The sequence below is a fragment of the Centruroides sculpturatus genome, unplaced genomic scaffold (assembly GCF_000671375.1).
Source record: "Centruroides sculpturatus isolate CEXI.00-Female unplaced genomic scaffold, Cexi_2.0 scaffold209, whole genome shotgun sequence".
Lineage (NCBI taxonomy): Eukaryota > Metazoa > Arthropoda > Arachnida > Scorpiones > Buthidae > Centruroides > Centruroides sculpturatus.
Genome location: NW_019384446.1, coordinates 233,862 through 252,654, shown reverse-complemented (window position 1 = coordinate 252,654; position 18,793 = coordinate 233,862). Strand labels below are relative to the sequence as shown.

The 18,793-nt window shown below is 26.9% G+C and overlaps 1 protein-coding gene across 1 annotated transcript in view; it reads left to right on the top strand.

Moving 5' to 3' along the window:
• LOC111620397 (dynamin-1-like protein) overlaps positions 1-18,793 on the top strand; it is a 93,303-nt gene that overhangs the window by 11,929 nt on the left and 62,581 nt on the right. The window contains exon 2 of the mRNA XM_023362315.1: positions 17,468-17,612. Coding sequence (XP_023218083.1) covers positions 17,468-17,612 — 145 coding nt within the window. The remainder of the gene's footprint in view (positions 1-17,467; positions 17,613-18,793) is intronic.

Below are 18,793 nucleotides of genomic sequence, written 5' to 3'. Positions count from 1 at the left end.
TATCCGGGCTCTCTATTTCATATTACTGTATAGTACTGCAAACCTATAACCATAATGCACTATACCCATGAATGTTGTGCATTGTATCTATCTACAGCACTTAATGTAATGATGAAAAACAAAATGACCAGTAGTTCAGATTACAAATTTAACTTTAGATGTTACTAAAATTACAAATAACTTGAGATTCTAGTTAGTTTATTTTAAGGAAAACAGTTACTTTTGAATTTTGTGAATTTCTAATGAAGTAGTTTGTCTACATAAAATACTAAATACAAGTCATTACTAATTACAAGCCCTAAAGAACTAATATTTACTAGTTGAAATTATTTAAAATAGTGTAATGTAGAAAAATATTAGAAACTATTGCATTTCATATTTTCAATTAACATATTTGGTTTTTAAACTTCCAAAGTAAATGGACTTAATTAGGACTTGAATAATGATACAAAGAATATCATGGTTGAATCACAGATAATTTTTTCCAAATTATGTTTGGAAAACTTGTATATTTTATAGAAGTGAATATTTTCTTTAATTTATTTTTACAAGAAAATATAAATGTAGAATATGTAAAATGACACAAGATAGTTTGAAAGCATTAAAATATTTATATTTTATTTTATTGACTTATCATAGTAAAAAACTTTTGAGTTAAGGCTAAGTTGTAAATTAGTAAAAATTTATAACTTAGCCTTAACTCAAAAGTTTTTTACTATGATAAGTCAATAAAATAAAATATCCTTTTTTTTATCCTATTTTATCCTAATAATTTAAATATAAAATTTTATCCTAAGTTGTAAATTAGTAAAAATTTATAACTTAGGATAAAATTTTTTTGAATTATAGCTATGATTTTATACTAGAAATATTTTTTAAAAACAGTATAATAATGTGAATTTAATAATAAATGTAACAATATAATGAATTCAATAAAATCAAACTCATTACTTTATATTAAAAAGAAAATACTTAGTGTCAATGTTGGAAAATGTTGACAACTGTTTTTATATGTAATATCGCTGATATCTAAAACGTTGATAAAAATGTTTTAATGAATCCCTTATTAGTCATTATTATCCCATATTGGTTATATAGAAAATTGTTTTTTCATTTTTGTCTAAAGTCATTAAAAATTCTTTAGAAAATGTGAAAATTCTTTAATGCATTGTAGATATATTCATGTATCCATAATTTTTCTCAAAACTGTTAAAGAACATGCATCTTGCCTATAGTTCTTTTTTATTCATTTTCTGTATTCGATTCATACCTTTGACATCAAACACCTTTAGGGGATAATTACTGGAAATTTATCCTCTATCTTGTTAGAAGGAATGCTTCACATCTCCTGTCTAATGTGATAGTTATGTGGAGTTTTTTAACCTTTTACCCTGTTGAATTCCTTTTTCTCAGTCAATATATAGTTTTTGTCAGGACAGTTGAGGAGACAGAAATAAAGTTAAAATAATAAAGAAAGCAGGAGTCTTATAACTTGTTAGGGTGACAATTATTGTCACAAGTCATAGTATTAAAGTTATCTGAAACAGTGTTATATAGATATGGGAGCTCCTGTACTTGTAAACAATTTGACTGTATGTCTAAAATTTAAATTTTGCACAGATTCTGAAGCTCTTGCCATTCATGGGGTGATATTGAAGTCAGTCTTTAGCCAGTAATAAATAATTAATATGGATTTATTTCTATTGTATATTGTCAATTTTTGTTTTTACACAGTCTGATGTTCTGTTACTGCTCATGATGTGGTGTTGAAGTTGGTAATGTTGGAATAATGGTGTTTTTTGCTATTAAAAAGAAATTACTAAGCTAAACTATCACTGTAATTAATCAGGCTAATATTATGCCATAATTAATAATTTAAAACTAAGTAATTTACTAGTTTCTAATTATTAATTAGAGATGGTCATTGTCAGGTTTTGACATAAATGGAATGTTCTTTTACAAACATTCCATTTACATCGAAACCTGATGATGGTTGTTTAAAATTGAAGAAAACATTTGTTTACATGACAATTAATTGCTGGTTTAATGGTAATTGCATATTTTTATTTAGATGTCTCTATAGAATAAAGAATAGAGATCTCAAGAGACTGAATAATTTCAAGTACAGGTATATATTATATGTAGGGAGTTAAAAAAGCAGAAATTTTTTTGCATAATGGGAATTTTACTGGATGTTTGGGAAATCCATTGTTTGCGATATGATGAATTCTTGGAACAACAAATGATTTAATGGATTGATCAGTGGCCTGATCAATCCATTAAAACAATATTCTACTGTATATTTTCATTCTTAGTTTTAGTGGCTCATATGGAAAGTCTTACAAATTTGTTATATATTATTATTTAATTTTAGAGTATTTCAATACTCCTGTACAGTATATCTTTAGGCAGGGCCCACTCTAGGGGTGGCAAATCTAAAGGGCGGCATTTTGGTTATGAATGTGGCAAAATATTTATAAGTTAAATACTTAATTAATTAAAATTGTATATTTGTCGATTTTTTTCTGTGGCTACAATTACCTTGCAATTTACATTTCATGTTTTTTATTTTTGCCTAAAAGCTAAGAAAATATATGCATTCCTTAATTCTGAAGAAAACAACCATAAAAGAGGGCTTTTGGCAAAAAGGAAAGCATAAGTAAGAATGTTAAATTTTGTCCCAAACCTTAGTGTTACCTTAAGAATACTGCTGAACATACCAATAACTGTAGCTAGTGGGGGAAAGGAGTTTCTCTAAATAAAAATTAAAAATTTTTTACGTTCCACTACCATGCAAAATCATCTTAATAGTTTGGCTATTTTGGCAATTGTGCATGAAACCTGCTGATCAAGTAAACTTAAGAGAGTTAATAAAAAAAGTTTGCAGAACTAAAAGTGAAAAAAAAGTTTATTTTGATTTTATTATAGTTGATGTACTTTTGTTTAGTTTTTGTAGGATATAAGTTTTTTGTTTGATTGTACAATAATACATTTTTGTAATATCATTAAAAATGCATCTAGTTAACAATTTGTAACTAGGTACAGGTATATTTTAATTTTTACTGTTTCGTACTACTTGATTGTTAATTTTATATTACATGTTTCTCTCTAAATAAATTTAAGGAGCAGCAATTTGTCTTTTTGTCCAGGGCAACATAAATGTTTGAGTGGGTGCTGCTTTAGGTAACACCTCATGGTGTTTTGACATCCATTTTGGAAAGCACTGATATATGCCATTGTGAGTCAAAAACATGAAAATACAGTAATCTCTAAATTCAGTTTTATTTTACTTCTATATTTCTCATATAATTGATTAAATTTTCTTTTTATACAACACTATGGTTTTCTTTCTTTTAATGGATTTGATAATGTTATTTAGGAAGATATTTTGTCTGGAATGCTTTGCCATACAAAATAGCAAATTGAAGACTTTTCTGATGATACAATCAAAATTTCAATTTGGATACTCTTCAATTGAATGTCAGCATTATTTAAAGTTGTATATGCTGAGATTGAACAAAAAATATGAATAATAATTAATATTAAATGTTGTACAGTAGAGTCCCGAAAACTCGGAACTCGATAACCCGGCAGTCCAGATAACTTGGCGCAAGCTGTTATCCTCCCTTCTTTCTGCAAATGATGATGGTCAAGGTCTTATCCAGAACTTAAAGAAAATTAACCTATTGGATGTTGTTGGCTGGGTGGTGGATGCCTGGAACGAGTTAGTCATTAACACTAGTTCATTCCTTGTGAAAACTCCTTGATCACGAGGGAAATGAGTTTGTTGAACATGATGATGCAGAAAATGTAAACTTACTCGATCTCTTGAAAAGAGTTCCTGGATGTGCAGAAGCCGATGAAAATGACAGTGGTCAAACAGTCGAAAATCGTCAAACAGTGGTTCCAGAATGATACTGAGCAAGACATTATGTCTGATGCAGAAATTATTGCTGCTGTCACTGTTAATGAAAAAATACCAGAATATGATGAAGACATTGACGTTGAGGATTCCACCGTACAAGTTCCTAAAATATCATAGTGAGGGACTAAAGGCTGTCGAAACCGCTCTTCAGTATTTTGAACAACAAGGTGCATCGGTAATGGACTTACTGTTCCTTCGTTTTCTTTGTGATGAAGCAGCAAAACACAGAGTGCATTGCGGAGACAACAGGACATTACTCATTTCTTTAAAAAAAAGTAGCCAGTTTTTCAAAAGTTGGCTAGTCAATTTTCATTATAGACAGCTTTATGCCTCATAAAGCATTTTTCTGAGGTCTGTCTTATCAGGTAAATTACTGTACACTGTATTCATTAATTTTCATTTTCATGTAGTAAAGGCTCTATGTCTTCATAAAGTATGTACTTTTCCTTTGTTTAAGTGTATTTGGGCGGTTTATTCTGTTGTATTCTCAAGCAAACAATATATACAAATACAGTACAGTATTTTCTGAGAAAACACTTGTACTTATTCTTTTTTAACCCCATTCTTGATAACCTGGCATTTTCACAAACTCAGCCACCCTTCAGTCCACATTAGGCTGAGTTTTTGGGACTCTGCTGTATTAGAAAACAAATCAATAAATTTTAGCAAATTCTTTACAAATAGCTTGTTTTTATTTGGGTAAAGGTAAAATTTAAATGGCATTTACATGTACTAAAGTTAAGAGAACAGAATTTATATTAAAAAAAAGTTAATCAAAAACAGATACTAATGGATTATTTAGGTTAGTGTTTCTCAATGGGGGTGATATCGCTCCCATGTGGGCATTTTTCCATGTTGAGGGGGCGATTAGTAACAATTTATATTTTGGGAGGCGAAAAACAATTTTCTGGGCGATACAGTAAAACATTATATTAAGAATAATTAGATATTTTTATCATTATATTGTACAATAGTTAAACAAATAACATTATACTAGTCACTAGTCTATTCAGTGCAGTACAAATTTGGCGTTAGTCTTGGTCCTCGGCATCAGAATTTTGAAGTGAAGGGGGCAATAATAGGTAACGATTTTATTGAAGGGGGCGACGATTCGTTAGAGGTTGAGAAACACTGATTTCGATATTAGTGAATAAATTTACTAAAATTTATATCAGTATTTAATAATTTTTGTATACTTAATTTTTTAAAATTGTTCTCATAATTTTGATAAATTATTCAAATAATGTTCATAATATATCTTTATCCAAAAAAACTTATTAGAAAAATGTTAACCTGAATAGAAAACTATTCACACATTTACTTGTTTGTTTCTGAATATAGCATATTATGAATAATTTTTGATGTACTACTATTTTGGAAATATGCCAAATGTTAACAGTAAACTGAATTTAGAATGCTATTTTATATAATTAAATAAAAAAAGATCTTAGATAAAAACTAATTGCATAAATAAAAAGTTTTAATTAAATCTATATTCTTGAAATAATTACTTAATTTTAGCTAAATGGATTTTTCAAATTAAATAAAATTTTATTAAATTTGTGATTTAAAAACTAAAATAAATAAATTTAAAAATAAATTCAAGTTTTCAAATACTAGTATTACATTTATTTTGAATTAAAATAAACATATTAAAAATTAGTACTTCAGACATGTGTGTTTTGAAATGCTTATTTCAGTTAAATTTCTCAATTTACAAAATTAATTTATTAAAATAGAAAATAAATGAATCTTAGAAATTCTTATGAAAAAATTAACAACTTATATTTCATAATGAGGTTTACAGAAATTTTTATTAAAACATTTCAAATATGAGGTAATGAAGATGTTTTGATTATCTGTGATCTGATTTTAATTCATCAAGCTATCAAAATTTACCATTATTTGTATGCAGTATTTCTGTTTATAAAATTATTAATAGGAAGTTCTAAAAAAAAATATACATTTTCATTAAAAAGTTAGATATAAGTTAAATGTTTAGTTTCTAGAAAATAGAAATTTCTAAGTTGTGTTTTTGCTAGATCTATTTGAACAATGATATAAAGCTGTTTCTATATGGGAAATGTATGCACAGATTTAAGTAACCCAAATTTAGTATTGAATTAATTTAGAGAAAGAATAAGTGAAACATTTCTATCACATGTGTGTCATTTTTTAAGTAGGCTTGTTTTCCTAGTATCCATTCTCTCTCAATGCACTCAAAAGTATTTTTCAACAAAAATTAGAATTAATCAGTAAGTCTGGTGATAGAAAAAAGTTTTTCCAGGCATAATTAAATCTCTCCTAACCTATCTTTCAAAAATTCTTAAGAATAATTATGGATTCTAAAATCTGATAGTGAGATATGAAATTTATTTAACTTTATTATTTTCTATTGATGATTTTAATTTTTTTCTCTTGTCTATTATTTTAAGTTTTTTGAAGAATAATCTATAAATATAGTCCTTTAAATTTAAATTTAATTCTTCTCAGTACAGCACAGTTAAGTAGTATTAAATTAAAAAACATTAATTTAAAAAATTAATTAAAAATGCCAGGATGAATTAATACATTTTTGTGATATTTTTGTGAATTAAATTTGTAGTATTAAATTATTATAACTGCTTGATTAGCCACTCTCTCCAGCATGTAGAACAATATCTTATTACTGTACAAGGTAAGGTTTTCAATAGTTCTTTCAAGCTCATATCTTTTCTATTTTATTGAATCTATTTGTCAGTTCTTTCCTTTGGGAAGCCACACTCAATCAGTAGATACTTGATTAATTAGGGATGTGCATTTCAGGTTTACTATTTGGCCTCTTCAGACTCTTATAACAAAAAAAAGAAAAAGAAAAAACTAGTGAAAGTCTATGAAACTTGGCACTATTATGATACTAATAATAAAACAATACTATTGAAGTTCTGGCTACCAAAAAATATTTAATCAAATGTTTTTGACCTTCACTTAGTTCATTCTTAGCTGTCAGAGCAAATGGAATNAATGTTCAAACCGTTTTAAATTCAAATTTGTTATTGCATATTGGTTCGATTATAGAACGATTGTAAACGTTCCAGAAAATTGATCAAATTGAAAATAGTTCGTTTGTTTCTCAGCAATTCTCATCATTCTCAGCGGTAGGTGTTATATAACAATTACTATTGGTTGTTGAAATACTGAATATAAATGGAGTTTGCTTGCAAAATCCATGCTGGCAAAGCCATGAGTAACAGCTAGTTAGTGTATAATCACACAGTTGGCCATTCTGTGTATCCGGGCTCTCTATTTCATATTACTGTATAGTACTGCAAACCTATAACCATAATGCACTATACCCATGAATGTTGTGCATTGTATCTATCTACAGCACTTAATGTAATGATGAAAAACAAAATGACCAGTAGTTCAGATTACAAATTTAACTTTAGATGTTACTAAAATTACAAATAACTTGAGATTCTAGTTAGTTTATTTTAAGGAAAACAGTTACTTTTGAATTTTGTGAATTTCTAATGAAGTAGTTTGTCTACATAAAATACTAAATACAAGTCATTACTAATTACAAGCCCTAAAGAACTAATATTTACTAGTTGAAATTATTTAAAATAGTGTAATGTAGAAAAATATTAGAAACTATTGCATTTCATATTTTCAATTAACATATTTGGTTTTTAAACTTCCAAAGTAAATGGACTTAATTAGGACTTGAATAATGATACAAAGAATATCATGGTTGAATCACAGATAATTTTTTCCAAATTATGTTTGGAAAACTTGTATATTTTATAGAAGTGAATATTTTCTTTAATTTATTTTTACAAGAAAATATAAATGTAGAATATGTAAAATGACACAAGATAGTTTGAAAGCATTAAAATATTTATATTTTATTTTATTGACTTATCATAGTAAAAAACTTTTGAGTTAAGGCTAAGTTGTAAATTAGTAAAAATTTATAACTTAGCCTTAACTCAAAAGTTTTTTACTATGATAAGTCAATAAAATAAAATATCCTTTTTTTTATCCTATTTTATCCTAATAATTTAAATATAAAATTTTATCCTAAGTTGTAAATTAGTAAAAATTTATAACTTAGGATAAAATTTTTTTGAATTATAGCTATGATTTTATACTAGAAATATTTTTTAAAAACAGTATAATAATGTGAATTTAATAATAAATGTAACAATATAATGAATTCAATAAAATCAAACTCATTACTTTATATTAAAAAGAAAATACTTAGTGTCAATGTTGGAAAATGTTGACAACTGTTTTTATATGTAATATCGCTGATATCTAAAACGTTGATAAAAATGTTTTAATGAATCCCTTATTAGTCATTATTATCCCATATTGGTTATATAGAAAATTGTTTTTTCATTTTTGTCTAAAGTCATTAAAAATTCTTTAGAAAATGTGAAAATTCTTTAATGCATTGTAGATATATTCATGTATCCATAATTTTTCTCAAAACTGTTAAAGAACATGCATCTTGCCTATAGTTCTTTTTTATTCATTTTCTGTATTCGATTCATACCTTTGACATCAAACACCTTTAGGGGATAATTACTGGAAATTTATCCTCTATCTTGTTAGAAGGAATGCTTCACATCTCCTGTCTAATGTGATAGTTATGTGGAGTTTTTTAACCTTTTACCCTGTTGAATTCCTTTTTCTCAGTCAATATATAGTTTTTGTCAGGACAGTTGAGGAGACAGAAATAAAGTTAAAATAATAAAGAAAGCAGGAGTCTTATAACTTGTTAGGGTGACAATTATTGTCACAAGTCATAGTATTAAAGTTATCTGAAACAGTGTTATATAGATATGGGAGCTCCTGTACTTGTAAACAATTTGACTGTATGTCTAAAATTTAAATTTTGCACAGATTCTGAAGCTCTTGCCATTCATGGGGTGATATTGAAGTCAGTCTTTAGCCAGTAATAAATAATTAATATGGATTTATTTCTATTGTATATTGTCAATTTTTGTTTTTACACAGTCTGATGTTCTGTTACTGCTCATGATGTGGTGTTGAAGTTGGTAATGTTGGAATAATGGTGTTTTTTGCTATTAAAAAGAAATTACTAAGCTAAACTATCACTGTAATTAATCAGGCTAATATTATGCCATAATTAATAATTTAAAACTAAGTAATTTACTAGTTTCTAATTATTAATTAGAGATGGTCATTGTCAGGTTTTGACATAAATGGAATGTTCTTTTACAAACATTCCATTTACATCGAAACCTGATGATGGTTGTTTAAAATTGAAGAAAACATTTGTTTACATGACAATTAATTGCTGGTTTAATGGTAATTGCATATTTTTATTTAGATGTCTCTATAGAATAAAGAATAGAGATCTCAAGAGACTGAATAATTTCAAGTACAGGTATATATTATATGTAGGGAGTTAAAAAAGCAGAAATTTTTTTGCATAATGGGAATTTTACTGGATGTTTGGGAAATCCATTGTTTGCGATATGATGAATTCTTGGAACAACAAATGATTTAATGGATTGATCAGTGGCCTGATCAATCCATTAAAACAATATTCTACTGTATATTTTCATTCTTAGTTTTAGTGGCTCATATGGAAAGTCTTACAAATTTGTTATATATTATTATTTAATTTTAGAGTATTTCAATACTCCTGTACAGTATATCTTTAGGCAGGGCCCACTCTAGGGGTGGCAAATCTAAAGGGCGGCATTTTGGTTATGAATGTGGCAAAATATTTATAAGTTAAATACTTAATTAATTAAAATTGTATATTTGTCGATTTTTTTCTGTGGCTACAATTACCTTGCAATTTACATTTCATGTTTTTTATTTTTGCCTAAAAGCTAAGAAAATATATGCATTCCTTAATTCTGAAGAAAACAACCATAAAAGAGGGCTTTTGGCAAAAAGGAAAGCATAAGTAAGAATGTTAAATTTTGTCCCAAACCTTAGTGTTACCTTAAGAATACTGCTGAACATACCAATAACTGTAGCTAGTGGGGGAAAGGAGTTTCTCTAAATAAAAATTAAAAATTTTTTACGTTCCACTACCATGCAAAATCATCTTAATAGTTTGGCTATTTTGGCAATTGTGCATGAAACCTGCTGATCAAGTAAACTTAAGAGAGTTAATAAAAAAAGTTTGCAGAACTAAAAGTGAAAAAAAAGTTTATTTTGATTTTATTATAGTTGATGTACTTTTGTTTAGTTTTTGTAGGATATAAGTTTTTTGTTTGATTGTACAATAATACATTTTTGTAATATCATTAAAAATGCATCTAGTTAACAATTTGTAACTAGGTACAGGTATATTTTAATTTTTACTGTTTCGTACTACTTGATTGTTAATTTTATATTACATGTTTCTCTCTAAATAAATTTAAGGAGCAGCAATTTGTCTTTTTGTCCAGGGCAACATAAATGTTTGAGTGGGTGCTGCTTTAGGTAACACCTCATGGTGTTTTGACATCCATTTTGGAAAGCACTGATATATGCCATTGTGAGTCAAAAACATGAAAATACAGTAATCTCTAAATTCAGTTTTATTTTACTTCTATATTTCTCATATAATTGATTAAATTTTCTTTTTATACAACACTATGGTTTTCTTTCTTTTAATGGATTTGATAATGTTATTTAGGAAGATATTTTGTCTGGAATGCTTTGCCATACAAAATAGCAAATTGAAGACTTTTCTGATGATACAATCAAAATTTCAATTTGGATACTCTTCAATTGAATGTCAGCATTATTTAAAGTTGTATATGCTGAGATTGAACAAAAAATATGAATAATAATTAATATTAAATGTTGTACAGTAGAGTCCCGAAAACTCGGAACTCGATAACCCGGCAGTCCAGATAACTTGGCGCAAGCTGTTATCCTCCCTTCTTTCTGCAAATGATGATGGTCAAGGTCTTATCCAGAACTTAAAGAAAATTAACCTATTGGATGTTGTTGGCTGGGTGGTGGATGCCTGGAACGAGTTAGTCATTAACACTAGTTCATTCCTTGTGAAAACTCCTTGATCACGAGGGAAATGAGTTTGTTGAACATGATGATGCAGAAAATGTAAACTTACTCGATCTCTTGAAAAGAGTTCCTGGATGTGCAGAAGCCGATGAAAATGACAGTGGTCAAACAGTCGAAAATCGTCAAACAGTGGTTCCAGAATGATACTGAGCAAGACATTATGTCTGATGCAGAAATTATTGCTGCTGTCACTGTTAATGAAAAAATACCAGAATATGATGAAGACATTGACGTTGAGGATTCCACCGTACAAGTTCCTAAAATATCATAGTGAGGGACTAAAGGCTGTCGAAACCGCTCTTCAGTATTTTGAACAACAAGGTGCATCGGTAATGGACTTACTGTTCCTTCGTTTTCTTTGTGATGAAGCAGCAAAACACAGAGTGCATTGCGGAGACAACAGGACATTACTCATTTCTTTAAAAAAAAGTAGCCAGTTTTTCAAAAGTTGGCTAGTCAATTTTCATTATAGACAGCTTTATGCCTCATAAAGCATTTTTCTGAGGTCTGTCTTATCAGGTAAATTACTGTACACTGTATTCATTAATTTTCATTTTCATGTAGTAAAGGCTCTATGTCTTCATAAAGTATGTACTTTTCCTTTGTTTAAGTGTATTTGGGCGGTTTATTCTGTTGTATTCTCAAGCAAACAATATATACAAATACAGTACAGTATTTTCTGAGAAAACACTTGTACTTATTCTTTTTTAACCCCATTCTTGATAACCTGGCATTTTCACAAACTCAGCCACCCTTCAGTCCACATTAGGCTGAGTTTTTGGGACTCTGCTGTATTAGAAAACAAATCAATAAATTTTAGCAAATTCTTTACAAATAGCTTGTTTTTATTTGGGTAAAGGTAAAATTTAAATGGCATTTACATGTACTAAAGTTAAGAGAACAGAATTTATATTAAAAAAAAGTTAATCAAAAACAGATACTAATGGATTATTTAGGTTAGTGTTTCTCAATGGGGGTGATATCGCTCCCATGTGGGCATTTTTCCATGTTGAGGGGGCGATTAGTAACAATTTATATTTTGGGAGGCGAAAAACAATTTTCTGGGCGATACAGTAAAACATTATATTAAGAATAATTAGATATTTTTATCATTATATTGTACAATAGTTAAACAAATAACATTATACTAGTCACTAGTCTATTCAGTGCAGTACAAATTTGGCGTTAGTCTTGGTCCTCGGCATCAGAATTTTGAAGTGAAGGGGGCAATAATAGGTAACGATTTTATTGAAGGGGGCGACGATTCGTTAGAGGTTGAGAAACACTGATTTCGATATTAGTGAATAAATTTACTAAAATTTATATCAGTATTTAATAATTTTTGTATACTTAATTTTTTAAAATTGTTCTCATAATTTTGATAAATTATTCAAATAATGTTCATAATATATCTTTATCCAAAAAAACTTATTAGAAAAATGTTAACCTGAATAGAAAACTATTCACACATTTACTTGTTTGTTTCTGAATATAGCATATTATGAATAATTTTTGATGTACTACTATTTTGGAAATATGCCAAATGTTAACAGTAAACTGAATTTAGAATGCTATTTTATATAATTAAATAAAAAAAGATCTTAGATAAAAACTAATTGCATAAATAAAAAGTTTTAATTAAATCTATATTCTTGAAATAATTACTTAATTTTAGCTAAATGGATTTTTCAAATTAAATAAAATTTTATTAAATTTGTGATTTAAAAACTAAAATAAATAAATTTAAAAATAAATTCAAGTTTTCAAATACTAGTATTACATTTATTTTGAATTAAAATAAACATATTAAAAATTAGTACTTCAGACATGTGTGTTTTGAAATGCTTATTTCAGTTAAATTTCTCAATTTACAAAATTAATTTATTAAAATAGAAAATAAATGAATCTTAGAAATTCTTATGAAAAAATTAACAACTTATATTTCATAATGAGGTTTACAGAAATTTTTATTAAAACATTTCAAATATGAGGTAATGAAGATGTTTTGATTATCTGTGATCTGATTTTAATTCATCAAGCTATCAAAATTTACCATTATTTGTATGCAGTATTTCTGTTTATAAAATTATTAATAGGAAGTTCTAAAAAAAAATATACATTTTCATTAAAAAGTTAGATATAAGTTAAATGTTTAGTTTCTAGAAAATAGAAATTTCTAAGTTGTGTTTTTGCTAGATCTATTTGAACAATGATATAAAGCTGTTTCTATATGGGAAATGTATGCACAGATTTAAGTAACCCAAATTTAGTATTGAATTAATTTAGAGAAAGAATAAGTGAAACATTTCTATCACATGTGTGTCATTTTTTAAGTAGGCTTGTTTTCCTAGTATCCATTCTCTCTCAATGCACTCAAAAGTATTTTTCAACAAAAATTAGAATTAATCAGTAAGTCTGGTGATAGAAAAAAGTTTTTCCAGGCATAATTAAATCTCTCCTAACCTATCTTTCAAAAATTCTTAAGAATAATTATGGATTCTAAAATCTGATAGTGAGATATGAAATTTATTTAACTTTATTATTTTCTATTGATGATTTTAATTTTTTTCTCTTGTCTATTATTTTAAGTTTTTTGAAGAATAATCTATAAATATAGTCCTTTAAATTTAAATTTAATTCTTCTCAGTACAGCACAGTTAAGTAGTATTAAATTAAAAAACATTAATTTAAAAAATTAATTAAAAATGCCAGGATGAATTAATACATTTTTGTGATATTTTTGTGAATTAAATTTGTAGTATTAAATTATTATAACTGCTTGATTAGCCACTCTCTCCAGCATGTAGAACAATATCTTATTACTGTACAAGGTAAGGTTTTCAATAGTTCTTTCAAGCTCATATCTTTTCTATTTTATTGAATCTATTTGTCAGTTCTTTCCTTTGGGAAGCCACACTCAATCAGTAGATACTTGATTAATTAGGGATGTGCATTTCAGGTTTACTATTTGGCCTCTTCAGACTCTTATAACAAAAAAAAGAAAAAGAAAAAACTAGTGAAAGTCTATGAAACTTGGCACTATTATGATACTAATAATAAAACAATACTATTGAAGTTCTGGCTACCAAAAAATATTTAATCAAATGTTTTTGACCTTCACTTAGTTCATTCTTAGCTGTCAGAGCAAATGGAATAGAATTTTTTAAATTTAAAAATTACAAATTTAAATTTGAAAAATAAAATAAAAAATATTTAAACACTGTTTTATAATTATTTTTATTTAATTTCACAAAAGTATTGATCTGTGAGGTATTGGAAGGGGGAAAAATTATTTATTGTGACGTTGTCACAATGCCAGGTTGCAACTTTTAATAATAATTTTTTTATTTATTTAATTTAAAATATATACTCTTCACCCCAAATTAATACTGTCTTGTCCTTTATGTAATACTTTCCCTGTTAGCAAGCCACTGTACTGTACATCATACTTTTCCTATTAGCAGCAGAGTCATGATGATCATCTCTCTAATTCCTGTTAGGGAAAATTTTTAAAATTGAAATAATGTGACTTTTGTATCAGAAGTTCGTATATAGTTAATAGGGGCCTCCTGCCCCTATGGTTTCCTGGTCTCTGCTTTCACCTATCTAACTCCATTCTTGAAATTAAGGAAGGACAGATGGATGACAGTGGGAATTTATAGGCATATAAATAATAATATGCAAAAAAATTTTGTTTATATAAATATTCAAATTTAAATAAAAGTACATAAAGTAAAAACCAAAATAAAGAAATTTCAAATGTCTTTAAAATAGAAAGGAGCAAAGAAGAAAATATAACTGTACTACAGTAATTGATCTTAAACATTAGGAAATAACTTAAAATTGACCAAATTTAGCTTTTTTTTTTTTAAGATTGATGATATAGAGGATATCACACTTAGATGCTAACCAAACCCATGTTCTGCCTAAACCTAGAAATGCATATGTGATTTTCTGTTGTAACAAATGAAAAACTATAATCATGGAAAAATAACAATAGGTGTACACTGTGATATATTTATCAAAATTTTGACAAGTTAATGACTCGGATTTCATAGAAACTATGTTTGTAGTAACTTTATTATTACAAATGAAATACTACTATACTATACTGAAAAGTTGACAGTGTGTGCACATTCATGCCTTTCCATATCACTCAGTTCAATTTGTAACAATTGCAATGTAAAAGTAGGTCTGGTTGTATATTTTTAATCACAATTATTTGGCATAAATTGTATGAATTCATATTAAAAACTGTTTCATTTTTGCAATTAAACAATTGCATTACAGAAAACTATGTGCATTTCTAGGTTAACATATATGCATCAAGTTTATTTATTACTGAGTTTGTCCACAGCTGTGAATATATAATTGTTCTAGGAACCTGAGTGGAAGATTAGATTTATTTTTCAAAATAGACTTGTCCCCTACTTTCTTCTGTCTGAAGCCCATTAAATTAATGATTAAGGTTTAAATCTTTATGCAATTAGTAAAAACTGAGAAATGCTCATTTATTCTCTTATTGACAGATCTGAATGAAGAGCCTATATAATAGTCTGTCTTTGAATAATTTCACCATAAAGGCAATATTGGAGTATATATCTGGTACTGATGGGACAATTAATCAGAATTGAGAAAATCTCATTATGATTTCTGATTCTTAAACACGATTTTCCACATTTTATAAGAAAATTAATTTAAGTCAAAGATTAAAAATTTTTTAAATTATGATATTAACAATTAAATATTAGTTTATTAGAAACTTCCATGTTCACAAAGCAGAGATGATGCAACACCCCTATAAAGTATGAGAATGTGATAAAATGATGTCATTCTGCTATACTTAATGAACACTAGATTCTGTATGGAAGAACTTAAATCAGGCTTAATACATCTGAGTAGACCTAAATTATAAATAAAGTGCAGTTAGTGTAACACACAATTTTTTATCTTAATATTTCCCACTTAAAAAAAAATTTGAAATGTTTCCCTTTATAATTATAACTTCAAAAAGTAATTGGTATACCAAGTAATTAAACTTTTACCTATTTGAACATTATCAAAATTTAGTCAAATTAATCTACAAAAGAGAATTATTTGTTAAATTTCAATTTTGTGATATGAAAACAAACATTTGAATTCATTGTTTCTAAAAAGACTATTTCTGACCTTCCTCAATTATTCTCCACCTCTTTAAGTTTGAGATCAGCCTTTTATCACTTAAACTGCAAAAACAAGTTATTTCAATTAATTATTATTTTTTAAATTTTCTATTACAACATTAATTTTGATCACTGTATTATTTATAAAAGTTTTAATGAATTATATACATCTGTAAATAGTTTATTATTGGAAAAAATAACAATAACTAAAGATTTTCTATATTTTTGAAATTGTATTGTAACAGATACATCTTTTGAAGTAGAAATATATATTAACTTTGTAAAACTAAATATTAAAGAAAATGTTTGATATTTCATGGAAATTGTGCAGTATGGCTATAGAATGTGTGTACAGTGTCACTGTACTGTACATCTGTTATTTTCTTTAATGGCATCACTCCATCTCATGAATATTTAAATTAATAAATTTATTACAAAATTAGGCCCAACCTAATGTACTAAATTTAAAATATCCTAATGTAATTTGAAATATAATAAATTAATATTTTATCAGTAAGAATGTCAACTCAAAACAAAACAAATGACACTTTCAAGAATTTTATAATTATAAGAAACAGCAAAAATATGTATGTAATTTATAGTAAATTTTTATTATTACACATTATAATTGAAAAATTAAATTTTGTAGTTTTGTTGTTTCCCATAGCAGTGCAGTTTAATGGAACTTTATATCACAATAAAATATTGAAATTCTTTTTGTATTCAGAATATTTTAAGAATGTAGGGCTACACTATAGTTTTTCTGAATTGGACTAACATTTTTCACAACTAATTAGTCAAATTGCTAAACAATTTTTCCTGGCAGTGAGTGTCCTGTATTAATGTCTTCTATAAATTTAAAAACAACTTTTTACCAAATCATCTCTATAACATAACATCAGTTTAATATACTAGCATATTGTTTGATGATGGGACCTTATATCTAACATATTGTAATTTTTGCAAAATTATTGGATGCTGGATACACCATAGGAAGTCCCGAAGATGCCTATCTTTGCTATATCCTATATTACATTAAGGTTCCATTCTGCATACATTCCATAAGGCTGATGTTATCTATAGTATTTTGATGAAATAGTTATTTCAACTTATACATAGTAAATTTTTACTATGTATAAGTAACTATGTATAAGTATTAAATATACATAGTAAAAATTTATTAAAATGTACTACTATTAAAAAATAGCATAATTAAATAAATTTTGCTTTATAGAATTTAAGATGAATTACTAAAACTTAGGTGTTAAATTTAGATTTTTAATTTAATACTAACAAGAAGAAAAATCTATGACATTTCAAACAAATCTTTATTTTATAGAGTTCAGGAAAGAGTTCAGTTCTAGAAAGTTTAGTTGGTCGTGATTTTCTGCCCAGGGGACTTGGAATAGTTACAAGACGTCCATTAATATTGCAATTAGTTTATGTTCCAAAGGATGATACAACTTATCGTTCTGCTGCAGAAGGTAATTAAATTTTTAAAGTAAATTTTTAGGNTAATTTAAATATAAAATTTTATCCTAAGTTGTAAATTAGTAAAAATTTATAACTTAGGATAAAATTTTTTTGAATTATAGCTATGATTTTATACTAGAAATATTTTTTAAAAACAGTATAATAATGTGAATTTAATAATAAATGTAACAATATAATGAATTCAATAAAATCAAACTCATTACTTTATATTAAAAAGAAAATACTTAGTGTCAATGTTGGAAAATGTTGACAACTGTTTTTATATGTAATATCGCTGATATCTAAAACGTTGATAAAAATGTTTTAATGAATCCCTTATTAGTCATTATTATCCCATATTGGTTATATAGAAAATTGTTTTTTCATTTTTGTCTAAAGTCATTAAAAATTCTTTAGAAAATGTGAAAATTCTTTAATGCATTGTAGATATATTCATGTATCCATAATTTTTCTCAAAACTGTTAAAGAACATGCATCTTGCCTATAGTTCTTTTTTATTCATTTTCTGTATTCGATTCATACCTTTGACATCAAACACCTTTAGGGGATAATTACTGGAAATTTATCCTCTATCTTGTTAGAAGGAATGCTTCACATCTCCTGTCTAATGTGATAGTTATGTGGAGTTTTTTAACCTTTTACCCTGTTGAATTCCTTTTTCTCAGTCAATATATAGTTTTTGTCAGGACAGTTGAGGAGACAGAAATAAAGTTAAAATAATAAAGAAAGCAGGAGTCTTATAACTTGTTAGGGTGACAATTATTGTCACAAGTCATAGTATTAAAGTTATCTGAAACAGTGTTATATAGATATGGGAGCTCCTGTACTTGTAAACAATTTGACTGTATGTCTAAAATTTAAATTTTGCACAGATTCTGAAGCTCTTGCCATTCATGGGGTGATATTGAAGTCAGTCTTTAGCCAGTAATAAATAATTAATATGGATTTATTTCTATTGTATATTGTCAATTTTTGTTTTTACACAGTCTGATGTTCTGTTACTGCTCATGATGTGGTGTTGAAGTTGGTAATGTTGGAATAATGGTGTTTTTTGCTATTAAAAAGAAATTACTAAGCTAAACTATCACTGTAATTAATCAGGCTAATATTATGCCATAATTAATAATTTAAAACTAAGTAATTTACTAGTTTCTAATTATTAATTAGAGAT